At 34.2% G+C, this 20991-nt stretch overlaps 1 protein-coding gene and 1 non-coding gene across 9 annotated transcripts in view; both read right to left on the bottom strand.

The window, feature by feature from the left end:
- Positions 1-20991, bottom strand: part of LOC105484426 (dynamin 3) — a 564467-nt gene that overhangs the window by 36646 nt on the left and 506830 nt on the right. For all 8 annotated transcript variants that reach the window (XM_071069595.1, XM_071069603.1, XM_071069594.1 and 5 more), the window contains one exon: positions 2304-2468. In XM_071069595.1, coding sequence (XP_070925696.1) covers positions 2304-2468 — 165 coding nt within the window. The remainder of the gene's footprint in view (positions 1-2303; positions 2469-20991) is intronic.
- LOC112427257 (U6 spliceosomal RNA) lies at positions 15407-15513 on the bottom strand. The gene has a single exon (XR_003018765.2). It is a non-coding gene; the product is annotated as a U6 spliceosomal RNA (small nuclear RNA).

Here is a 20991-nt window from a genome sequence, read left to right as displayed (position 1 = left end):
AGTTTTTGCTTCAAGATTTGACCTTGGAGATCAGATCTTAATTGAAGTCTCCTTTCTCACGACTCTTATGTGAGGTCTCTCTCAAGACAACTATCAGAACTTTACCTCTGAGGATAATATCCTGTAGGTGGAGGTTTAGTCATTTGATTAAACAAGAAAACACACCAGTGAAGAGTGAGGGAAACTACCCCTGCATTTCTTTCTTTCTTTCTTTCTTTCTTTCTTTTCTTTCTTTCTTTCTTTCTTTCTTTCTTTCTTTCTTTCTTTCTTTCTTTCTTTCTTTCTTTCTTTCTTTCTTTCTTTCTTTCTTTCTTTCTTTTTCTCTCTCTCTCTCTCTCTCTCTTTCTTTTCTTTCTTTCTTTCTTTCTTTCTTTCTTTCTTTCTTTCTTTCTTTCTTTCTTTCTTTCTTTCTTTCTCTCTTTCTTTCTTTCTTTCTATGTGTGTGTGCATGTGTGTATGTTTTTCTTGAGAAGGTGAAAGTAGGATAGATTTGCAAAAGGGTTTTTTTTTTTTTTTTCCTTTTAGCTAATTCGTGTCAAGCTACTCCTCATAGCTATAGGCAGGAAGTGCTATTTCCTGTGCTGATGATTTAATATAGTGCAGAGCAAAGCACTGTTTGAACTGATGGCAGCACTAATGACTCTCGGTGAAACAGTGAAAAGATAAATGATCCTTAATCAGGAAAATGTTTAAATAAGCAAGTGCCTGGATATACCACAGCAAAACAACCTGAATTCATTTAAGTAAATGAAGAAGGTACTTTTAAAAATACACAGACTATTTGTTTAATACTTTATATCTTTCTAAATGTCTTACAGTCACTTTTATTATAATCTCTGATGATTCTGTGAGGTATCTCAATGTAGTTTTAGAAGAGACTGACTTCAACTCAAAGGGGCAAAATGATTTGCTTCAGGTTACACAGTAAGCCATTGGTCAAGCTTCATAGTTTGCACATTTCTAATTTATTGCTTACCTTTTGCTGATTCTTCAAAGCATTCAGCTAACCTTGTTTGAATAAACATGTGTATGAAAATAGTGTTAAAAATAAGATTGTTCACATGAATGCTTGGCGTTTCTTACAGTCAAGGAATGCAGAGATCATGGACAATGAATGGACTGTCGTATTTAGAAATAAAATTTTGAAATGAACCAAGAAATATAAATAAGGGCTATTTACAGTTCTTAAATAGGCAGTCATATTACTTTCTTACAATTATATTTTTCACAGTACTTTCATATGTACCATCTTCTGGAACAAATCCCTAAGTCAGATACACTTACTACAATTAGTATTTTACATATGGAGGAAACAGACACATGAAAGAGACTCACCTTAGGTCAACAGAGCTTGTAGCAGAACTAGGTTTAGAACCCAGGTTTCTCCTAAATTCTACTTTGGGGCTCTGTTTACTACTTTGCCATCAATTTTAATTTCTTACAAGCAATGCTCATGATTTATCATTGGATTACATAAAAAGATGTCCTTAGAAGATAACTAGGAATAAAATTATTGGTGTCTCACTTGTCAAGATTCAGAAAAGCCCCCTATAAAACACCTCATTATAACCTATCTTATCTAAAAGACTATTTCTCAAATAACTTGTGGTATTATTTGTACTGTAAAAAGTTAACTACCAAAAGAACTAAATCAAACATAATTTAAGTATCATACTTTGACTACCATAAGTAACCTTGAAAAGGTTATTTAGACCCATTGATGGCTAGTCAAGCAGGATACTTTCAGATTTGAGGTTATAGCATCTTACCTTAGAAAAATAAAATTCTCTGACTTTTTAATCCAAGGGCATAAAGCAAGAACCCCTTTCCCAGGTTAAAATAGCATTCCATAGATTTTAGAAGCTGAAAATAATTATATTAACATATTTTATACATGTGTGTGCACATGCATGCACACGCAGAGGCATAGGAACAAATATATCCTTTGCCTTTAATCTCGAAGTCTAGGAGCCAGGGCATCTGGTTTCATTGCTGGTTTTGCAATTAATTTACATGATGCCCAGGATTATGGTGTTTTTGTTCTGCTTTACTGTGAGCAAACTCATACTCTTCTAGAAGACAGCCAATGGGGAATACCTCAGTCCTATAGCTAGAAGTTTTAAGTTTTCTTCCCTAAGTTCTCTTTCATTGGTCAGTCACATATCACGTGTAAAGGAAAATGATGAATCTGGGTAATAGTATTTCAACTATCCAGAAAATACACAAAGAAACTGAAGATAATATATGCAATTCCACACTCAGATGGGTTAGAAGTTAAATGGAGGTAGTTTATAATCACTTACGTTATTGATCATAAGGTGCATTATTGTTTTTGGAATTAGATCTCGGATACATTTGTTGATAATGGACATGTAGGAGTCTACGAGGTTGCGAATGGTCTCCACTTGCCTCTCCAATTGTGGGTCCATGGAAAAGTTTTCTGCTTGGCCATTCTCATCATTTTCAGCCTAAAAGAAAAGAAACAAACCATGGATTATCTCGTATTCATTCAGAAGAAAATAAAATGTCAGATGTTATCAGATGATCAACTTCTGATTAGCATACTTGGAGTTTACATCAGTAGATGGTAACATTTTTCTTATTATGCATCCACTGGTTCTGAAAGGAGATGGGGGAACCTGCAGTTATTACTCAATTTTTAGCCTGCCACATTCTAGGGAAAGCAAGTAAGTATTCTAATTCTGAATGAATGTTGAGATGAATAACCAAATAAACAGTGTACCTAACAACATACCTCCAGAGAACAATCTAATCTTAAGCCATTTGCAAGCTGGCCAAAGAATTGAATCCAAACATACGATGCAAATGTAAACCTCTGAGAGGAGTCTCCAGGGATTCTATAGATTAGAAATAACCTTGGCATTGTTCTGGCACTTCTAGGTCTGCTCTGGGATGGATCAGCATTTGGATCCGCCCACATTCAAAGCTAAATTTTGTCGGGCTGGCCTGAAGCCAAAATAAGAGATATAGAAGATAATTTATTCTTCCATGCACTTGCTGGAATTTGTTATGTAAGTTCATGCTTCTGTCATCACTACTAAAGACTGGCTCCATTGTGAAAAACTTACAATTATAACTTCCAACTTGTTATTCTTTGAATAAAACAGAACACATCTATACACAAAGAATTTATTTGTGCAACATGAGAAAAGCATCTGTTTTCTATACTATGAGACTTGACTTAATTAATGTTGGCTTATCCACCAGAGGCTGAGCTGGAATGGCATCTTCATCATTAAGGGCTGACCTATTGGCTTGGCATTGAAATCAATTTAGAACAAATGGTCTCCATTTCAAGTCAGCTTGAACCATCTAAGCCCCAGAACATGACACAGGTATTATTGCTAGTGGTCTGGCTACTTTCTAGCATTTGGAAAGATTTAATTATGAATGTAAAATGGGGAAATAATTTATTGCTTCCATGTAGACATGAAGTACTTTTCTTTGGAAATGTACATACTTTGATCTGCCAGGTTTTCAATCATCCAATCAGTTCTAGGCATAGCACTGTGCTAAATAACTTAACTGGATATTAAATGACAAGCCTTTCCTTTGAATCAATATGCTTGTGTGAAAAGCATATTGATGGGCCACAAAACCAACAATAATGATAGAATTGGTTCTAATCATTTATATAGGCTTCTCTCATTCAGAAATATCTATTGTTCTAAAAAACACATTAAAATAATGCATGCTCAACTCATTTCCCAGTCCTGAGAGCATGACCTCATGATTTGGGACAATAGTATGAGGACATTTCTGAGGCTCCAGTGCATTTTAGGGCCTCCAGGAAAGTCTACTTGTAAGAAACCACAGACCAGAGAAATTCCAAGTTGAGGAGTTAGGAGTTACTACAGCTTGATGATAATGAGGATGATAAAGTGATTATGAAATAAATAAATATATATATATGTATATATAAATGAGAACAGACGATGACCTACAGCTTTCTGAAGAAAACATCTTCTATATAAAGAAATATAAGCCTCCATTAGGAATATAACACGATTCCATTTGTCTCTCTGATCTAAAACATTCTTGGATTTTAGATTTTGCCATTGTGTTTAGCAGTCGCAGGTAATGGCATTTCAGCATAAACCTATTACCACTTCCCAGGAACATTTATTGAGCAAATATTGTATTCCAGGTACTGTGCTATGTACTTTATGTAGATCTGTACCACAGCCAACCCATATAAGAATATATTCAACCTCTGAGAACTGAAATTTGTTCAATAAATGTTAGATAAATATTCTTTTAAGTCAATTTTTTCCTTAGGTATTAAGAAACCAGAACATAGAGTTTCTAGAAAAATTCCTTAAAAAATAAATGATTGAGTCAAAGGAGAAAAGCAGAATAAATAACATGTTAAATTCATCTCTAGGAATATGAAACACCAAGAAAATTATATTACCATCCACATTTTCATATAGAAACACTAAATTTCCCCATTTTACAGCTTTCTTAACATTTAGCCATGCTTCACTTTTTTGCATATCAAAATAAGCAAAAGCCACTGACTTTCACTTTTTGGAACCAGATGCAATTAGAAAACAAAGTGTCAGAGTGAATAGAGAACTCTGGTTTAATTCTTAGCATTAAAAAGAATTAGAGGCTTTAGTAAATAATCAGTAAAACAATTTGAAATTCTTCTTAGCTTTTGGAAATACTTGCAGACATGTAGTGACATGCAAATCTTAACAATTCTGATAATACAGTGGACATGATGGGGAGTCACAGAGTTCAGAATGCAAATTTGATTTCTTTCCTCATTTTAGAAAGAAAGAAAGAAACAGTAAACTGCCTCTTCTACCAATGTCTAAGATGAATGGGAAAAATGCATATGAATAGAATTTTTCTTTTACGTGAGTAATTGCAGAGAGCAAACACTCCCTTTTCTCTAACCCCAGTTCTAACCAAATTCTCCATTGTGCTCTTTTCCGTATGTATATTGTGTATGACTATATTTTTTCTTTGTTTAAATTATAGGATTGCAATAAGGTTCTTTGCAGTTGAAGCACTGAAGTGACAGCTGTTTATCATTATCCTCATCAAGGGAATGTAAAATAAAAATAGTAATTTGTCTCTGATCTTTGAGGCAAAAAAGAATGGTCTGCAAACATTTAACCTTTTATGTGCAGGTTCAATGATGCTGTTTACAAAACGTGAATAATATTGTAGAAACCAGCTTGTTTCTAAAAAATACAATAGACAGGCTTTCCTATTGCAGTTTTTAAAAATAGCTATTGATAAATCTAATTCAATTTAACCAATAAAAACACCAGCATTGTAAATGTGAAGACATTTATAAAAATTACCATAACTTTCTTTCTCACTAAATTATTCACATAGTATTTAAGAAACAGGCTGTTATATAAAGTTTTACATTATTTAAAACATACTTTTATCACTACTATTTTTTTTTTTTTTTAGAGACAGAGTCTTGTTCTGTCATCCAGGCTGAAGTGCAGTGGCGTGATCATAGCTGACTGCAGCCTCGAACCCCTGAACTCAAGGGATCCTCCCACATAACTGTAACTACATGCCACGCCCAGCTAATTTTGCTTTTTTTTTAGAGATGGGGTTTTGTATGTTTCCCAAGCTCATCTCAAATTCCTGGCTTCAAACAATGGTCCTACCGCAGCCTCCCAAGTAGCTGAAAATTTTAATTTAAAAGCTTTCTTTTAAAGGTTTACTACTTTAACAGGTGAGGGAATGAAAGTGTTGAATCAGAAATAATTCTCACCATACCTTAGGGCATCTATTATAGAAGCACTGGGCTTGACTGGAATGTCTTTCAGGTGTTTTGTTTTTGTCTTTTCCCTTTCCTTAAATCTCTTATTTAATCATGTCATAGACTTCCTTGAAGACTTTTTCTTAGTAAATCAGGTCATCACTAGGAAAACACTGTTACCATGGTAACGTACCTTTGAATTTTTCCAGCCCTACATTATCAAGAATGGTTTCACTGAAAACCTCTCTCCACTGCCAATCATTCACTTCGAATTTGATGAGGCTGGAAGGGTATGGTTAAGATAGTGTTGATGCTTACCTCACCGCAAAAAGTGATCTACAAATACTGTGAGATAAAACATGTGTTTCCAAAAGCTACTGGGATGACTAAATCTAGTCCTATGAGAAATGCCTTATAGATATAAAACAATTGTACTGTCGATCGTGATGAAGGCTCTTTTTGACTGAGAGCGATTCCTTTGCTGCTGTTAATCATCATAATGTTTACATACTCAAATAGTGAAATACTATAACCACAAGAAAAACCCCAGTAGTTTCATTTGTAAGAAGATAACACCTAAAGATTAGGGGGGAAATGACACAAGAGTAATTTATATTTAGGAATTCTACTTTCATCACCTAAAAACTTGTAACTGTAAAGAAATTTTAAATTATTTTATCCTTTATACTATTTGTTTAACAGGCATTTTTAAAGCTCATTCATTTTAGCATCAGGGTATTAAGGGATTATAAGATCTATGCAATAAAGAACTATGTCTGGTTACAAAGATTGAAACATGGACAAAGGTATGAAACAAAAATCACAGATATTGTGAAGCAAAAATCTCTCAATTGTTTTGTTCTTCAAAATCATTTACATGGATGAGTATAGATACACTATATCAAAGTTAATAAAGTCCTAGAGAAAGCAAGGGCAATAAAAACTAATATGAAAGCAGCATGGGCAGTCATAATAAACTATATAGCAAAATAGTAGCATAGGTATGCAGTTGATCTTATTTACCATATATATATATATTTTTTTTTTTTTTTTTTTTTTTTTTTTTTTTTTGAGACGGAGTCTCGCTCTGTCGCCCAGGCTGGAGTGCAGTGGCGCGATCTCGGCTCACTGCAAGCTCCGGCTCCCGGGTTCGCACCATTCTCCTGCCTCAGCCTCCTGAGTAACTGGGACTACAGGCACCGCCACCTCGCCTGGCTAGGTTTTTTTTTTTTTGTATTTTTAGTAGAGACGGGGTTTCACTGTGTTAGCCAGGATGGTCTCGATCTCCTGACCTTGTGATCCGCCCGCCTCGGCCTCCCAAAGTGCTGGGATTACAGGCATGAGCCACCGTGCCCGGCGCCCTTTTCTTTATATTATGAGGCAGAAAATCAAAGTTCAATTTAAATACAATTATACTTGCTTCACATGTAAAAACTTCTTAGTAAAAAATAATGCAATGCATTAAAGCAACCAAAAAAACCACATACAACTGTAAAATTCTGTGAATAGAATCATTTCTTTCTGGAGTACAGAAGAAAAATGAAGCCATTAAAAGAGCAGCTATCATCAGGGGTTTTAAACTTCCCTGAGGTTCACTGAATACTGTAGTTGATAAAGCTGTCACCTACATCCAACTACAGAACTCCCAAAAGGCCTGAAGATAACTTTTTCAACTATTCCTACACATGAATTACTGAGTGCACCTTCTCAGACATTCCCAGGGCCCAACAGCCTTCGTAGATGATCAAGATAAAAAAAAGACCTGAAGACTGTTTTAGGAAATTTAAGTTAATTTTTGTTAAAAGGAAAGATGAAAGCAAAATCAGAAGAAATTTGCTAGGTTGGGCTGTTGCAAATTTCTTGTTTCCAATATTCAAAGATAGAACGTAAGTGATAATAGCACCAGACCACAGCTGAGTCATCATACAGACAACACGTACATGTCCCAAAGTTGGGGAGCTACTTCCAAAGTTGCCAAAACCAGAACTACTTCTGTCACTGTAAATACTCATAACCAATTAAGAAATAAATTAAAATTTAAAGGAGCTTATCTCAATTTAGGCAAATCTTTAGTTTACAGAAAAATAACTTTATGAAGATGATAAAAATATACTGAGACTTCTGCAACTACCGACATTCAGAGGAAGATTGCTTAAACGAAGATCTATATTCTTGGAGTAATAATCATTGGGTCTGCAGGTTTTTTTCTTTTGTTACTTCTCTCTCTCATTCTTCTGAAATTGAGTGTGTGTGTATGTTGCCTGTTTGACAATCATGTAAAACAGGATGTAAAGTACAAAAACACAAAACTATCTTTGCTTCACCCTAATTCTGATATTTACGTTGGCTATCAGATTTGTCTACTTCTTATAAAGTGGCAAAAACTAAGAGAGCCAAGATTGCTTAAAGATCAACAACTATGGCTGCATTTATAATAAAAATTAAAACTATTCTAAGCAAATTTTATAGAAGGATGCAATTATTATTTGAAACAATTCTGTATTATTTTAAATTTTGTAGTGTATCAGATTGTCCTGAGTGCTTTATTAATAAGGTTTGTAAGTATTACGTGAGGTATAAGAGATAAAGCTGATGTTGGTTTTTAAAAGCTTTTTTCCTTAGACTATTTTTAAAGAAATCAGATTGCAACTACTAGTAAACATTAATGAGTTTATAAGTCTAAGTAACTTTTACGATTGGGATCAAGATGTTTCTTTACAAAGCAATAAGGTGACAGTAGACTAAAGATGTGAAATTTGCTAAGAAAGCATTATTACTGTATGTATTTACATTTTCCTTCAAATTTCTCTTTTTTTTTAACCATGGCTTCAAAATTTCTACAAATACTATTGTTAGTGAGTACTATGTTTTTTCCTCTACCAATTGTTTACGTCTACTTAATCCATATAAACACTTTTAGAATAGATATAATGGCTTCTGAATTAAAGGCGTTTTAGTTAAATGAGCTATTTGATAAAAAGGTATTTCCTAAAAATCTCATCACAGGCTGGGCGTGGTGGCTTATACCTGTAATCGTAACATTTTGGGAAGCCAAGGTGAGTAGATCACTTGAGCTCATTAATTTGAGACCAGCCTGGGCAATATGATGAAACCTGGTCTCTACAAAAAATTTAAAAATTAGTCAGGCATACTGGTGCATGCCTATAGTTCCAGATATTCAGAAGGCAGAGGTAGGAGGATCACTTGAACCTGGGAGGCAGAGATTGCAGTAAGCCGAGATCACACCCTGCACTTCAGCCTGGGAGACAAAGCAAGACTCTGTCTCCAAAAAAAAAAAAAATTAATTATAAGATTTCATACTACATTGGGGGCCAAATGAATCAAAAGTGATATGGTAACATTATCTATCTAATTTAATATAATTCCTAGCAATATTCTTTAATCACTTATAAACTACCTGGCAATATACATAAAATAGAAAGGGCATGATACATAGTTTTAGAGGTTTCATAAATGAATGCATACAGCTTAAGGTAGCATATAAGATAGCTTCACATAACATCAAGGTGGTATGTTTGATTAAGATAAAAGAGGAATTAAAAATAAATGAAATAATTCTGGATGGTAAATCTTGCTATTTTAATAGAATTCTTGTCAAATTTAATTATATTTTTCATATTATTGTGAATACCATATTCTACCATCTGTAGGAGAATTACCAAATCACAGAAGCCATAAGAAAAACTGGATCATACACCTATTTGCAGCATTCATCAAATACAAGTTTTAAAAATATCCACCTGACTTAGAGAGAATACCCCAAATGCTCAATCCACTTTGGTTTGAGGGAAATGTGGAATAGTGATCAAGAGTATGAACTATGGAATTAGATGACCTATATTTATATCTTGACTCTGTCACTAATTAGCTTTGTGACTTTAGTGAAGTTAGTTAAGAAGTTACTCAACCTCTCTAAGCCTTAATTTCTGTGCTTATAAGTGAAGGTAATATACACACATTATACATTTTGTAGGGCAGAGCAGATGTGATATCACCAAATGAGAATACAGAAATGGCACTTACCACAGTGTCAGACATATAGTAGTGCTCAAAAAAAGTGAATCATTTTTATTATTTGAGATAAATGATGTAAATGACATAAGCGACATCTGAGTTTACAAAATTTATAAATACGAGCTTGAATTAAAAAAAGAATTCAGAAGGTTCCTTGCAGACAAACTCTCCTTCTTTAGGAGTGTTTTCTAAATCAGAGAAATAAATCAGGCTACAATCTTACTAATGAATGTTTGTGGGTTTATTATACCAAATGTGTCAGATCCTTTGCTACCTATCTGAATATGAGAACACTGACAATCTTCAGAAGCCCTTTCGGCTGTCAGCCCTGACATTTTGCAACTGGGAGAAAAGGAAAGCATACTTAAGTCAAAGCTATTCTGAAATAGCAGGTATTAAAGGAGCACCAATTCTCTGCAAGAATTCAAGAGAATTCTAGACATGCTAGAAAAAGAATAGAGCATTAATGAATGAGAAAGTGGGCTGAAAGTGATGGCTTTGATAATTATTCCAGAGACTTTGTGATTCAGTAGTGTGTCAAACCCACAGATACAAACACTTCTATTCATTCTGAAATTACCAGGCTGTCAAGAAAGATATATAGATTTCCTGGTCAAAAGAGAAAAATAATAGCTTTATCTGAAATGTTCCTAGGAAGGCAGACAAAGAAAATAATTAACAGTCTCAGTTTTCAAATGCCTTCACATATACCATCTCAGTAGATCCTCACAACAATCTTTTGAGACACAAGTACAGGGGGAAATAAATGATGTGGTATGGAGTTAGACCAGTTGCTTCTACCACTTACTAAACTCTGGAGTCTTGAGCAGGTTAATTAATCTCTGTGTGCTTCAGTTTTCTCTCAAATAGAGTAATACTACTACCTAAAATATTCAAAGGTTTGTTGTATGGATTAAATAAATTACTAGTGTAGAAATTCAGAAGAGTACCTGGCACAAAATAATCACTCAACAAATGTCAGCTGTTATCCTCTCTTTTGTAGAAAGAAGAAATTAAAGAAAGGGTAAGGGCTATGCCTGAGATCATAAAGGTAGTAAGATCCAAATAGTACTCCAGTCTAATTTTCTTTGTGCACATTTCATCTTCTTTATATACCATCTCACTGCTTTTGCTTATTAGCAACACCAAAATAAAACTTAGTACTAAAAGGGAAATATAGTAGAAAATGGCAAGTTATTTAAAATGAGAACTTTTTCTTATTTTTTCAGCAGGTGATGATACAGTGTTTTGGTGTCCCAAATAAATAAAATCCAGTACTGTCCAATTGAAATATAATGCAAGCCACATTTCTAGTAGCCATATTTTAAAAAGTATTATTACTTTAAAATATTATTATTTTGACAGGTATTATGAGTTGAGTTGTGTCCCCCACAAAATTCATGTTGAAGCCCTAACCAGCAGTCTACAGAAATGTGACTATATTGAGAGATGGGGTTTCAAAAGAAGTAATTAAGTTAAAGTGGGTTCATTAGGATGGGCCCCAATCCAATATAACTGGTGTTCTTATAACAAGAGGCAAAATGGACATGGGCACACACAGAGGGAAGAGCATGTGATGACATGAACCAAGAAGAGAGGTCTCAGAAGAAATCAACCTGACGACACCTTGATCTCAGACTTCTACCTTCTAGAATTGTGAAAAATACATTTATCTTGCTTAACCCACCTAGTCTATGATAATTTGTTATGGCATCTCTAGCAAACTAATACAATATGTAATCAATTAATCAAAATAAAATTTATTAATAAGATATTTTGCATTCCTTTCTTGTAGAAAGTATTGGAAATCTAGTGTATATGTTACACTTACAGCACATCATAATTGGAACTAGCCACGTTTCTTTCTCTTGCCAAATAGTACTGGCTAGAACTTCTAGTACTATGTTAAATAAGAGTTGAGAAAGTGGACATCATTGTCTTGTTCCAGTTCTTAGAGAAGAAGCTTCCAACTTTTCCTTATTTAGTATCATTTAGCTGTGGTTTTGTCATTTAAGCCCTTTATTGTGTTGAGTTAAATTCCTTCTAATTTGTTGAGAGTTTTTATCATGAAGTGATGTTGAATTTTATAAAATGTTTTTTCTGTATCTATTGAGATTATTACATAGTTTCTGTCCTTCATTCTGTTGATGTGATATACTGCATTTATTGATTTGTATATGTTGAACCATCCTTGCATCCTTGAGATAAATCCCACTCGATTATGGTGTATAATCTTTTTGATGTGCTGTAGCATTCAGTTTGCTAGTATTTCGTTGAGAGTTTTTGCATCTGTGTTCATCAGGGATATTGGCCTGTAGTTTTCTTTATTTTCTTGCATCCTTGTCTGGTTTTGGTATCAGTGTAATGCTGGCCTTATGGAATGAGTTTGAAAAAATTCCCTTCCATTTTCCGAAACAGTTTGAGAAGAATTGGTGTTAATTCTTCTTTTAAGGTTTGGTAGAATTCATCAGCAAAGCCATTTGGTCCTGGGCTTTTCTTTGTTGGGAGACTTTATTACTGATTCAGTTTCATTACTGAATTGTTCTGTTCAAGTTTTCCATTTCTTCCTGGTTCAATCTTGGTAGCTTGTATGTGCCCAGGAATGTATCCATTTCTTCTAGGTTTTTGAATTTTTTGGTATATAATTGTGCATAATACTCCAATAATCCTTTGTATTTCTGAAGTATCAGCTGCAATATTTCTTTTTTGTGGTATCAGTTGTAATGTTTCATTTTTTCACTTTGGATTTTATTTATTTGGTTCTTTTTTTCTTAGTTTAGCTAACGGTTTGCCAATTCTGTTTATCTTTTCAAAAAACCAACTTTTTGTTTCCTTGATCTTTTGTATTGTTGTTTTAATCTCTATTTCTGTTCTGATCTTTATTATTTCTTTCCTTCTTCTAATTTTGGGTTTGGCTTATTCTTGCTTTTCTAGTTCCCTGAAGCGCATCATTAGGTTGTTTATTTGAAATCTTTCTACTTTTCTGATGTAGGTGTTTATTGCTATAAACTTTCTTCTTACTACTGCTTTTGCTGGATTGCATAGGATTTGATATGTTTATATTTTCATTTGTTTCAAGAAAATTTTTAAAGTACTTCTTAATTTCTTAATTTACCCTTTGGTTGTTTTGGAGCATGTTGTTTAATTTACATGTAATTGTTCAGTTTCCAAAGTTCCACTTGATGTTGATTTCTAGTTTTATTCCATTGTGGTAAGAAAATATATTTCATATGATTTTGATTTTTAAAAATTTGTTGAGACTTGTTTTGTGGCCTAACATATTATCTATCCTGGGGAATGTTCCATGTGCTAATGAGAAGAACACATATTCTGTAGCTATTACATGGAATGGTCTGTAAATGTCTGTTAGGTCCATTTGATTTATAGTACAGTTTGAATCCAATGTTTCTTTGCTGATTTTATGCCTAGGTGATCTATCCAATGCTGACAGTGGGGTATTGTAGTCCCCAGCTATTATTGTATTGAGATCTATCTCTCCCTTTAGATCTAATAATACTTGCATTATATAGCTGGGTGCGCCACTGTTAGGTGCATATATATTTACAATTGCTATATTTTATTGATGAATTGACCTCTTTCTCTCTCTCTCTCTATATATATATATGTGTGTGTGTCATTGTATATCTATAACATATATGTGTGTCATAATATATTATATATTATATAATAATTATATATTAATATAATATACTATTACATATAATATATAATATATACATTATACATTATATATTATCTATTATATATACATTATATAATTATATATTACATATAATATATATTTATATATTATATGTTATATATAATTTTATATAATATATATTATATAATTACATATATAATTACATATATTATATGTAATTACACATATTATATATTATGACACATATATATAAACACACACATATATACATACAATGACACACATACATATATAGAGAGAGGTCAATCATCAAGAGGACATAGCAATTATAAATACATATATAAAAAAGTCATTTTATATATATATGTCATTATATATACTGACACAATGACTTTCTATCTCTTCTTCACAGTTTTTGACTTAAAGTCTATTTCATCTGATATATGTGTAAGTACTGTTAACAAAAACATACTCGAGACTGGGTAATTTATAAAGAAAAGTGGTTTAATTGACTCCAGTTCAGCATGGCTGGGGAGGGCTCAGAAAACTTACAATCAAGGCAGAAGAGGAAGCAAATATGTCCTCCTTCACATGGCAACAGCAAGAAGAATGAGAGCCAAGCAAAGGGGGAAGACCCTTATAAAACCATCAGATCTTGTAAGAACTTACTCTCATGAGAATAGCATGGGGGAAACTACCCCCATGATTCAATTACCTTCCACCAGGTCCCTCCCAAGATGTGGGAATTATAAGAACTATAATTCAAGATGAGATTTGGGTGGGGACACAGCCAAAACACATCAGTACTCCTGCTTATTTTGGGTTTCTGTTTGTATGGAATATATATTTTCATTCCTTCACTTTCAGTCTATGTGTATCTTCATAGGTAAAGTGAGTTTATTGTAGGCAGCATATAGTTGGGTCTTCATTTTTAACCATTCAGCCAGTTTATATCTTTTAACTGGGGAATTTAATCTACTCACATTCAAGGTTATTATTGTTAGGTGAGGAGTTAATCTTGTCATCCTGTTTATTTTCTCATTGTTTTGTATATCCTTTGTTTCTGTTTTTCCTCTCTCATGATTTATCTTTGCAGTTTGGTGGTGTCCTGACATGATAAGATTGAATTCCTTTCCCTTAATCATTTGTCTGTCTGCTCTATGAGTGAGTTTCATACTTTTGCATGTTTTTATGATGGTAGAATTATCATCTTTTTGCTTCCATGTGTAGGACTTCTTTAATAATTTTTTGTAATGCTGGTCTAGTGGTGATGAATTTCCTGTTTTTGTTTGTCTGGGAAAGACATTATTTCCCCTTCATTTCTGAAGTATAGATTTTCTGAGTATAGTATTCTTGGCTAACGTCTTTTTTTTTTTTTTCTTTCAGTGCTTTGAATTTATCATCCCATTCTTTCCTAGCTTACAAGGTGTCTGCTGAGAAATCTAATGTTAGCTAAATGGGGATTCCCTTATCTGTGACTTAACACTTTTCTCTTGCTATTGTGGGAATTCTTTGTCTTTGACTTTTGACACTTTGACTATAACATGATTTGGAGAGGACCTCTTTGAACTTAATGTATTTGGGCTTTTGAATTTCCTGGATCTAGATATCCATATTTCTTCCAAGACATGCATAGTTTTCAGCTATTATTTTATTAAATAGGTTTTCTATGCCTTTCCTGAAATTCTCATACTGTGAATATTTGCTTACTTAGTGGTGTCCCAATAAGTCCTGTAAGCATTCTTAATTCTTTTTTACTTTTTCTTTTTTTCTGACTGGGTTATTTCAAAATACTCATCTTCAAATTTAAAAATTCTTTCTTTTGGTTGATCTAGTCAATTATTGAATCTTTTCATTGTATTTTTTATTTCAGTCATTGAATTCTTCAGCTCTAAAATTTCTGTTTAGTTCTTTTTTATAATATGTATCTCTTTGTTAAATTTCTCATTCAGAAAAATATGAAATGCTTCCTGAATTTGCCTGTCATTCTTGTGCAGGGGCTGTGTTAATTTTTTCTATATCTTTCCAATTTTAGTATATGTGCTACACAAATGAGCACCCATGAATGATTTTCTAACTTGAAGGTTTTCCAGACATTCAGCTAGGTTCTGATATTAACTTACTGGCCATTTGGTTGCTCATGAATATTCTAATCACAGAGACAAGACTCTTCTCCCTGAAATCAGATAAATTTGCTAATAATCAACATTTCACTGAAAAGTTTTTTGGTGGGCTAACACTAAATTTCTGAATTAAATTGATATTGGGGAAAGCCTGTGGAGTTTTCTTTGTATTTAGTTGGTTTTGTTTTGTTTCTTTAAATCAAGGACTACTTTAGCATGTTTATTTATTCATTTTTTAGTTTTTTTAGAAAAAGGGCCTCGCCCTGTTGCCCAGGCTGCAGTCAGGTAGTGTGATCATAGCTCACTTGAACTTCTGGGATCAACTAATCCTCCTACCTCAACTTCCCAAGTAGCAGGTTACAGGTGAATGCTACCATGCCCAGCTAATTAAAGAAATGTTTTTAGAGACAGGGTCTTGCTATGTTGCCCAGGCTGGTCTCAAACTCCAGTCTTCAAGCAATCCTCCTGCTTAAGCCTCTGAACTAGCTGAGATTACAGGCATTAGCCACTTTATCTGGCACTAGCATGTCTGAATGTATAGCCGTTGAAGGTCGATGTTACCTGGAATATAATCCAGTTTTTAAAGCCATTACTTTTATGACAAATCCTGTATCTTTAAAGATTATGACTTCTCACGTACAGTGTTTGGTTATTTTTTACTCTTCTCTATGCGCTCATCTACAGGATGTGCAACTCACAGATGTGCTTGCTATATAGTCTTTAGGTATAAACAGGCAAAACACAGAATAGGCTTTACATAACTGTCTAAAGTATTGCTTTCTCACCTTGGGGTTTATGGAAGTATTTCTGGGGATAAGAAATTTTTAAATGACAATTTAAACTTTTTTTGTTCTCATTTTATTATAATCTTTTAAAAATGCAATGACATCAATGTCTACATTATTTTCATTTCATGCATGAATATTTCAGTTGGTATTTCCAAAAGATAAAAATTCCTTTTCAAAAATCATAATCACATTGCCATTATCACATCAGAAATATTTAACAAGAATTTCTTAACATCAATGACTACTTTAAAAATATTTTATTTGAGAAATTTTAAATATATGTAGAAGTAGATAGAATAGAAAGAACAGTACAAATTAATCTCTCGTTACTCAACTTTAACAATTCACCACATGGCCAACCTTGTTCTGTCTATACTTCTCAACTATTTTGAGGCAAACTTAGACATCACATAATTTTATCTGTAAATATTTCAGTGTATAATCTTAAAAGATAAGAACCCTTAGAGAACATAAACACCATATTATTTTTATTATCTAAAATATTAATAATTTTTTAACATTATTATATATTTAGTGTTCATATTACACTTCCCCAATTGTCTTTAAAAATGTTTTTAAGTTTATGTGTTTGAGTTTGAATTGAAATAAGTCCATATACTGTGTATATTAGTTCATTCTTGTGTTGTTATAAAGAAATACCTGAGACTCAGTAATTTATAAAGAAAAGATATTTAACTGGCTCAGGACTCTGCAGGCTATATAGAAAGCATGATACTAGCATCTGCCAGGCTTCTGGGGAGGCTTCAAGAAATTTACAATCATGGTGGAAGGTGAAGGGGGAACAAGCACTTCACAGTAGCAAGAACAGTAACAAGAGAGGGAATAGGGAGGTGCCACATACTTTTAAATGATCAGATTTTATGAGAACTCACTCACTGTCACTAGGACAGTACGAAGGGGAGATGATGCTGAAACATTCACGAGAAATCCATCCCCATAATCCAATCACCACTCACCAGGCCCCACCTCCTACATTGGGGATTACAATTGACATGAGATTTGGTGGGGATACAGATCCAAAACATGTCACTGTGATTGGTAGATATTTCTCTTATGTCTATTTTAATCTTCAGACTTCTCCATCTCTCTATTTCTTGCTCTTGCAATTTGTTGTTATTAAAAATATTTTTTGTCCTGTAGATTCTGTCCAATCCCCCAGTGTGGATTTGGCTGATTGCATCCCCTGCATATCATTTGATATGTTCTTCCACTCCTTGTATTTCCTATAATTTGGTATTTAGATCTGGTGGCTCAATAATTACTCCTTAACTGCCTCTTTTTGAGTTAGAAAAAGGCATCTACTTCAAAACTGACATGGAAACTAGATACTAATGTTGTACAGCAGAAAATGACCCCTTTATATACAGTGTAAACATAAGTTCCTTTTGTACTTGTAGAGTCTATCTTGGTCTAAAACAGTTTATTGAAGCATAGATAATTATTACAACTAACCCAGGCTATATATTAAACATTTAACATATGATGAGACATGCACTAGGTTTCTTTGGATATTAAAGGGAAAGTCACCGCACACTTTGTGCACCTAAGAAGTTTACCCTGTATTTGGCGAGGAGCCCATCAACAGGCCAAAAACAATGTGTCATAAAGATAGCATGTAATATGAACTAAGTGGTATGGTATAGCCTCTAAGTGTAATTAGCTTTTCAAGAGAGGAGAGTTTTCTAGAGATTTCAGGAGTCAGGCAAGGCTATGGGAAGAGAGTGAGTGAGATTTGGCTTGGTTGTATTGGGACATGCAGTCCTTTAGAAAGCATCTAGGTAAGGGAAACAAATGGAATGGAGGTGGAAATTAGTTTGATGTGTTTGGGAAAATACTGGGGAGGGCATGGTAACAAATATGTTGAGTAGAAGAATATATGGCTGAATTGCAAAATGAGTAGTCAGATCGTGGAAAACTTGGGTTAGGCTAAGGAGATGAGATGAAATGTGGTGGACTTGAAAGGTCACCAGAAAGGATGTGCTCAAGCATTGTTTTAGGAAGATTAGTATGGCAACTGCAGGCTGAATTTATTTAAGGAGAGTGAGACTGGAAGCAGGGAGATCAATTATTGTCTTTAGTAAGAAACTATGTGTGAAGTCTGGATCAAGTGGGTTGCTATAAAAATGGAGAGGTAACAGTAGATCATAAAGGCATTCTAAAGAAGAAATTATTTGAAAATTGTGACAGAATGGATACAAAATCTATTAAGAGTAAAATAATATGCTCAGATGTCCAGCCTTGAAGAATGATATGGTGACTTCATTGACTGGGGCAAATAAACGGAAGCAGAGAAATTGGTTTTTATGGGAAAAAAATGAATTTTTTTTTAGTAAATTTTGTAGATGCAAAGGACGTATCTGGTGGCAACTGGAATCACAGAATGAGCATTCAGAAGTCACAACAGAAAATGTAGATTTAGAAATCTTTCATACAGAATTGGAAGCTGGAGCCATAAGAATAGAAAAGATTCTTAAAGGCAATGAGTGTACAGCAAAAAAAAAAAAAAAAATTCTCTTTGTGTTTAGCAAAGTGCCTGACCTAGTGTGAGTACTTAGTAAATGCTTTCAGAATGAAAGAATAAATAAGGGAATGAAACAAGAAAGAGAGGAAGGAAAGTATTCGGGGATGGATATTCACAGTTAAGGAGGTGGAAGAAGGGTGAGCAAAGGAGACCATAAAGAGTGAAAAAAAGGTGAGGAGAGTTCAAAGATCATGCAACACCCCAGGCTACTTTATATAAAAGCTTTCAAGAAAAAGGCAGTCATTAACAGTGCCACCAGATATTGCTGAGGGGCTAAATAGAATGAGGGCTGGCCAGTGGCTTTGTCTGAATGATGTAAGAATCTTTAACAGAACTTTTCTGTGGGGATGGGGGTTTGTGGATATGATTAAAGGGGGGCCAGTAGCTGGATTAGGAGGGTGAAATGGATAATGTGGAAAGGGGGCTGAAAGAAAGTATAAGTCATACTGTGAAAGTTTGGCAGAAAAATGAAGGGAATGGCACGGTGTTTATCAAGATATCAGGGTTGGGTCAAAGATGTTTCTTTTAGGCCAGGCAAGACGCGTATATATGAAGTTTAAAAAGAAGCCAGAAGGCAAAAGACTAAAGACACTAGAAATAACAACAAACAAATAAGATTCAGTATGCCGTAAAGGAGAAATATTCAGAAACATTCACCTTCCATGCCATATTCCAGTTATACCAGACCTTTTGCTATTTCCAAATCAAACCATGCACATCACGACCTGGTGCCTTTAGCCATGTTGCGCCTTTGAATCTGAAAGCCCTTTTGCCTGATATTTGTTTGCTAAAATCTTTTCATTATTCAAGACCTGGCCCAAACGATCCCTCCTTCCTAGACCCTCATAGCTTATTAAATATTTCTTATCGTTAAGACTTTATACCCTTTTCGTGTATTATTGTTAATTGCTTTCTAATTGGTCTTCTCCCCTGTATTATTACACACAGTTTGTACTCAATCATATTTAATAAGTGAAAGTGGAATTTTTTTTTTAACAATTTAAAGGAAGAATAAGAAGAGAATGGTAGAAGAATCTTCAGCTGAAGTAAAGATAAAGGTAATGGGCAGCTTCTTCTGGTTGACTTCTCTATTCTCTTAAGAGGTGACATTCTGGCCTACAGGAAAAGTGAGGGACAGATGTGATGGAAGATCATTTCTGGAGCAGGTGATTGGCTAGTCAACAAAGAGGTAAGTAAAAGGAGGGCAGGGTCTTATAAGTGTTGGGTATTTGCAATGGTCCGGATTTCACAGCAAGTTTTCTTTTACTAAGTATTCATGGTTGGAAGGACAGAAAAAGCATAAAGACCTAGCATCAATGACTTGTGTAGAGAGCTTCACCATAATCACTAATAAACATTTAACATGGAGAGGTGGCTATTGCAGAACGATGTCACAGACAACACTGAGATGCCAAGCAGGGAGCTCAGGGTAAGGAGAGAACCTAACACTACTTGTCAGGTCAAGACTCTCAACTTTGTTGCTGGGAGAATTACCTGGGATGGTTTTAAAGACTATCGATACCTGGGCTTGACCCTCAAAGATTATGATTTAATTGGTCTGGGGTGAAGCCAGGAGCATTTGAATTTTTTAAGTGCTCCAGTTTGAGAACACTGCAGTAAAGAGATATAGGTCTGGGAAAAGCAGAGGAGTTCAGTGATTGAAGGTTCTACTGAGGATAGAGTACAGGATGAAATAAAAAAGCTATTTATGGTCTCAGGCCTGAAAATTCCCAGGAAAAAGAAGTGTCTGACTTAGCGTAAAAGAAAGTATCTATGTTTTAACATTCAAATGGGATCTCAGCTAGTTTCTACTAGACAGACATCACCATTCCCTCATTCCCTGACAGTCATAATTGGCACTAAGGTAGGCAAATGGTTGAACGGGAAAGGAGAAGTTACGAAGCTTTCTTCTAGTCTCTACTTTAAAAAGAAAGTTTCCTCTCCCAGATAAGCCTTACTGGTTCTTTCTGAGACCCAGTGAAACTGAGAAAAAGTGCAGAAGGGACACAGGATGCTCAGGAAATCCCACAGTGGGCCAGACCCAAGGTCAGCCACCCCAGTAAGTCTCAAGAGGCATCCTGTGT

This window comes from Macaca nemestrina, chromosome 1 (genome assembly GCF_043159975.1).
Source record: "Macaca nemestrina isolate mMacNem1 chromosome 1, mMacNem.hap1, whole genome shotgun sequence".
NCBI classification, from domain to species: Eukaryota; Metazoa; Chordata; class Mammalia; order Primates; family Cercopithecidae; genus Macaca; species Macaca nemestrina.
Note: the sequence above shows the minus strand (reverse complement) of the source record. Positions and strands in the feature narration are given on the sequence as shown.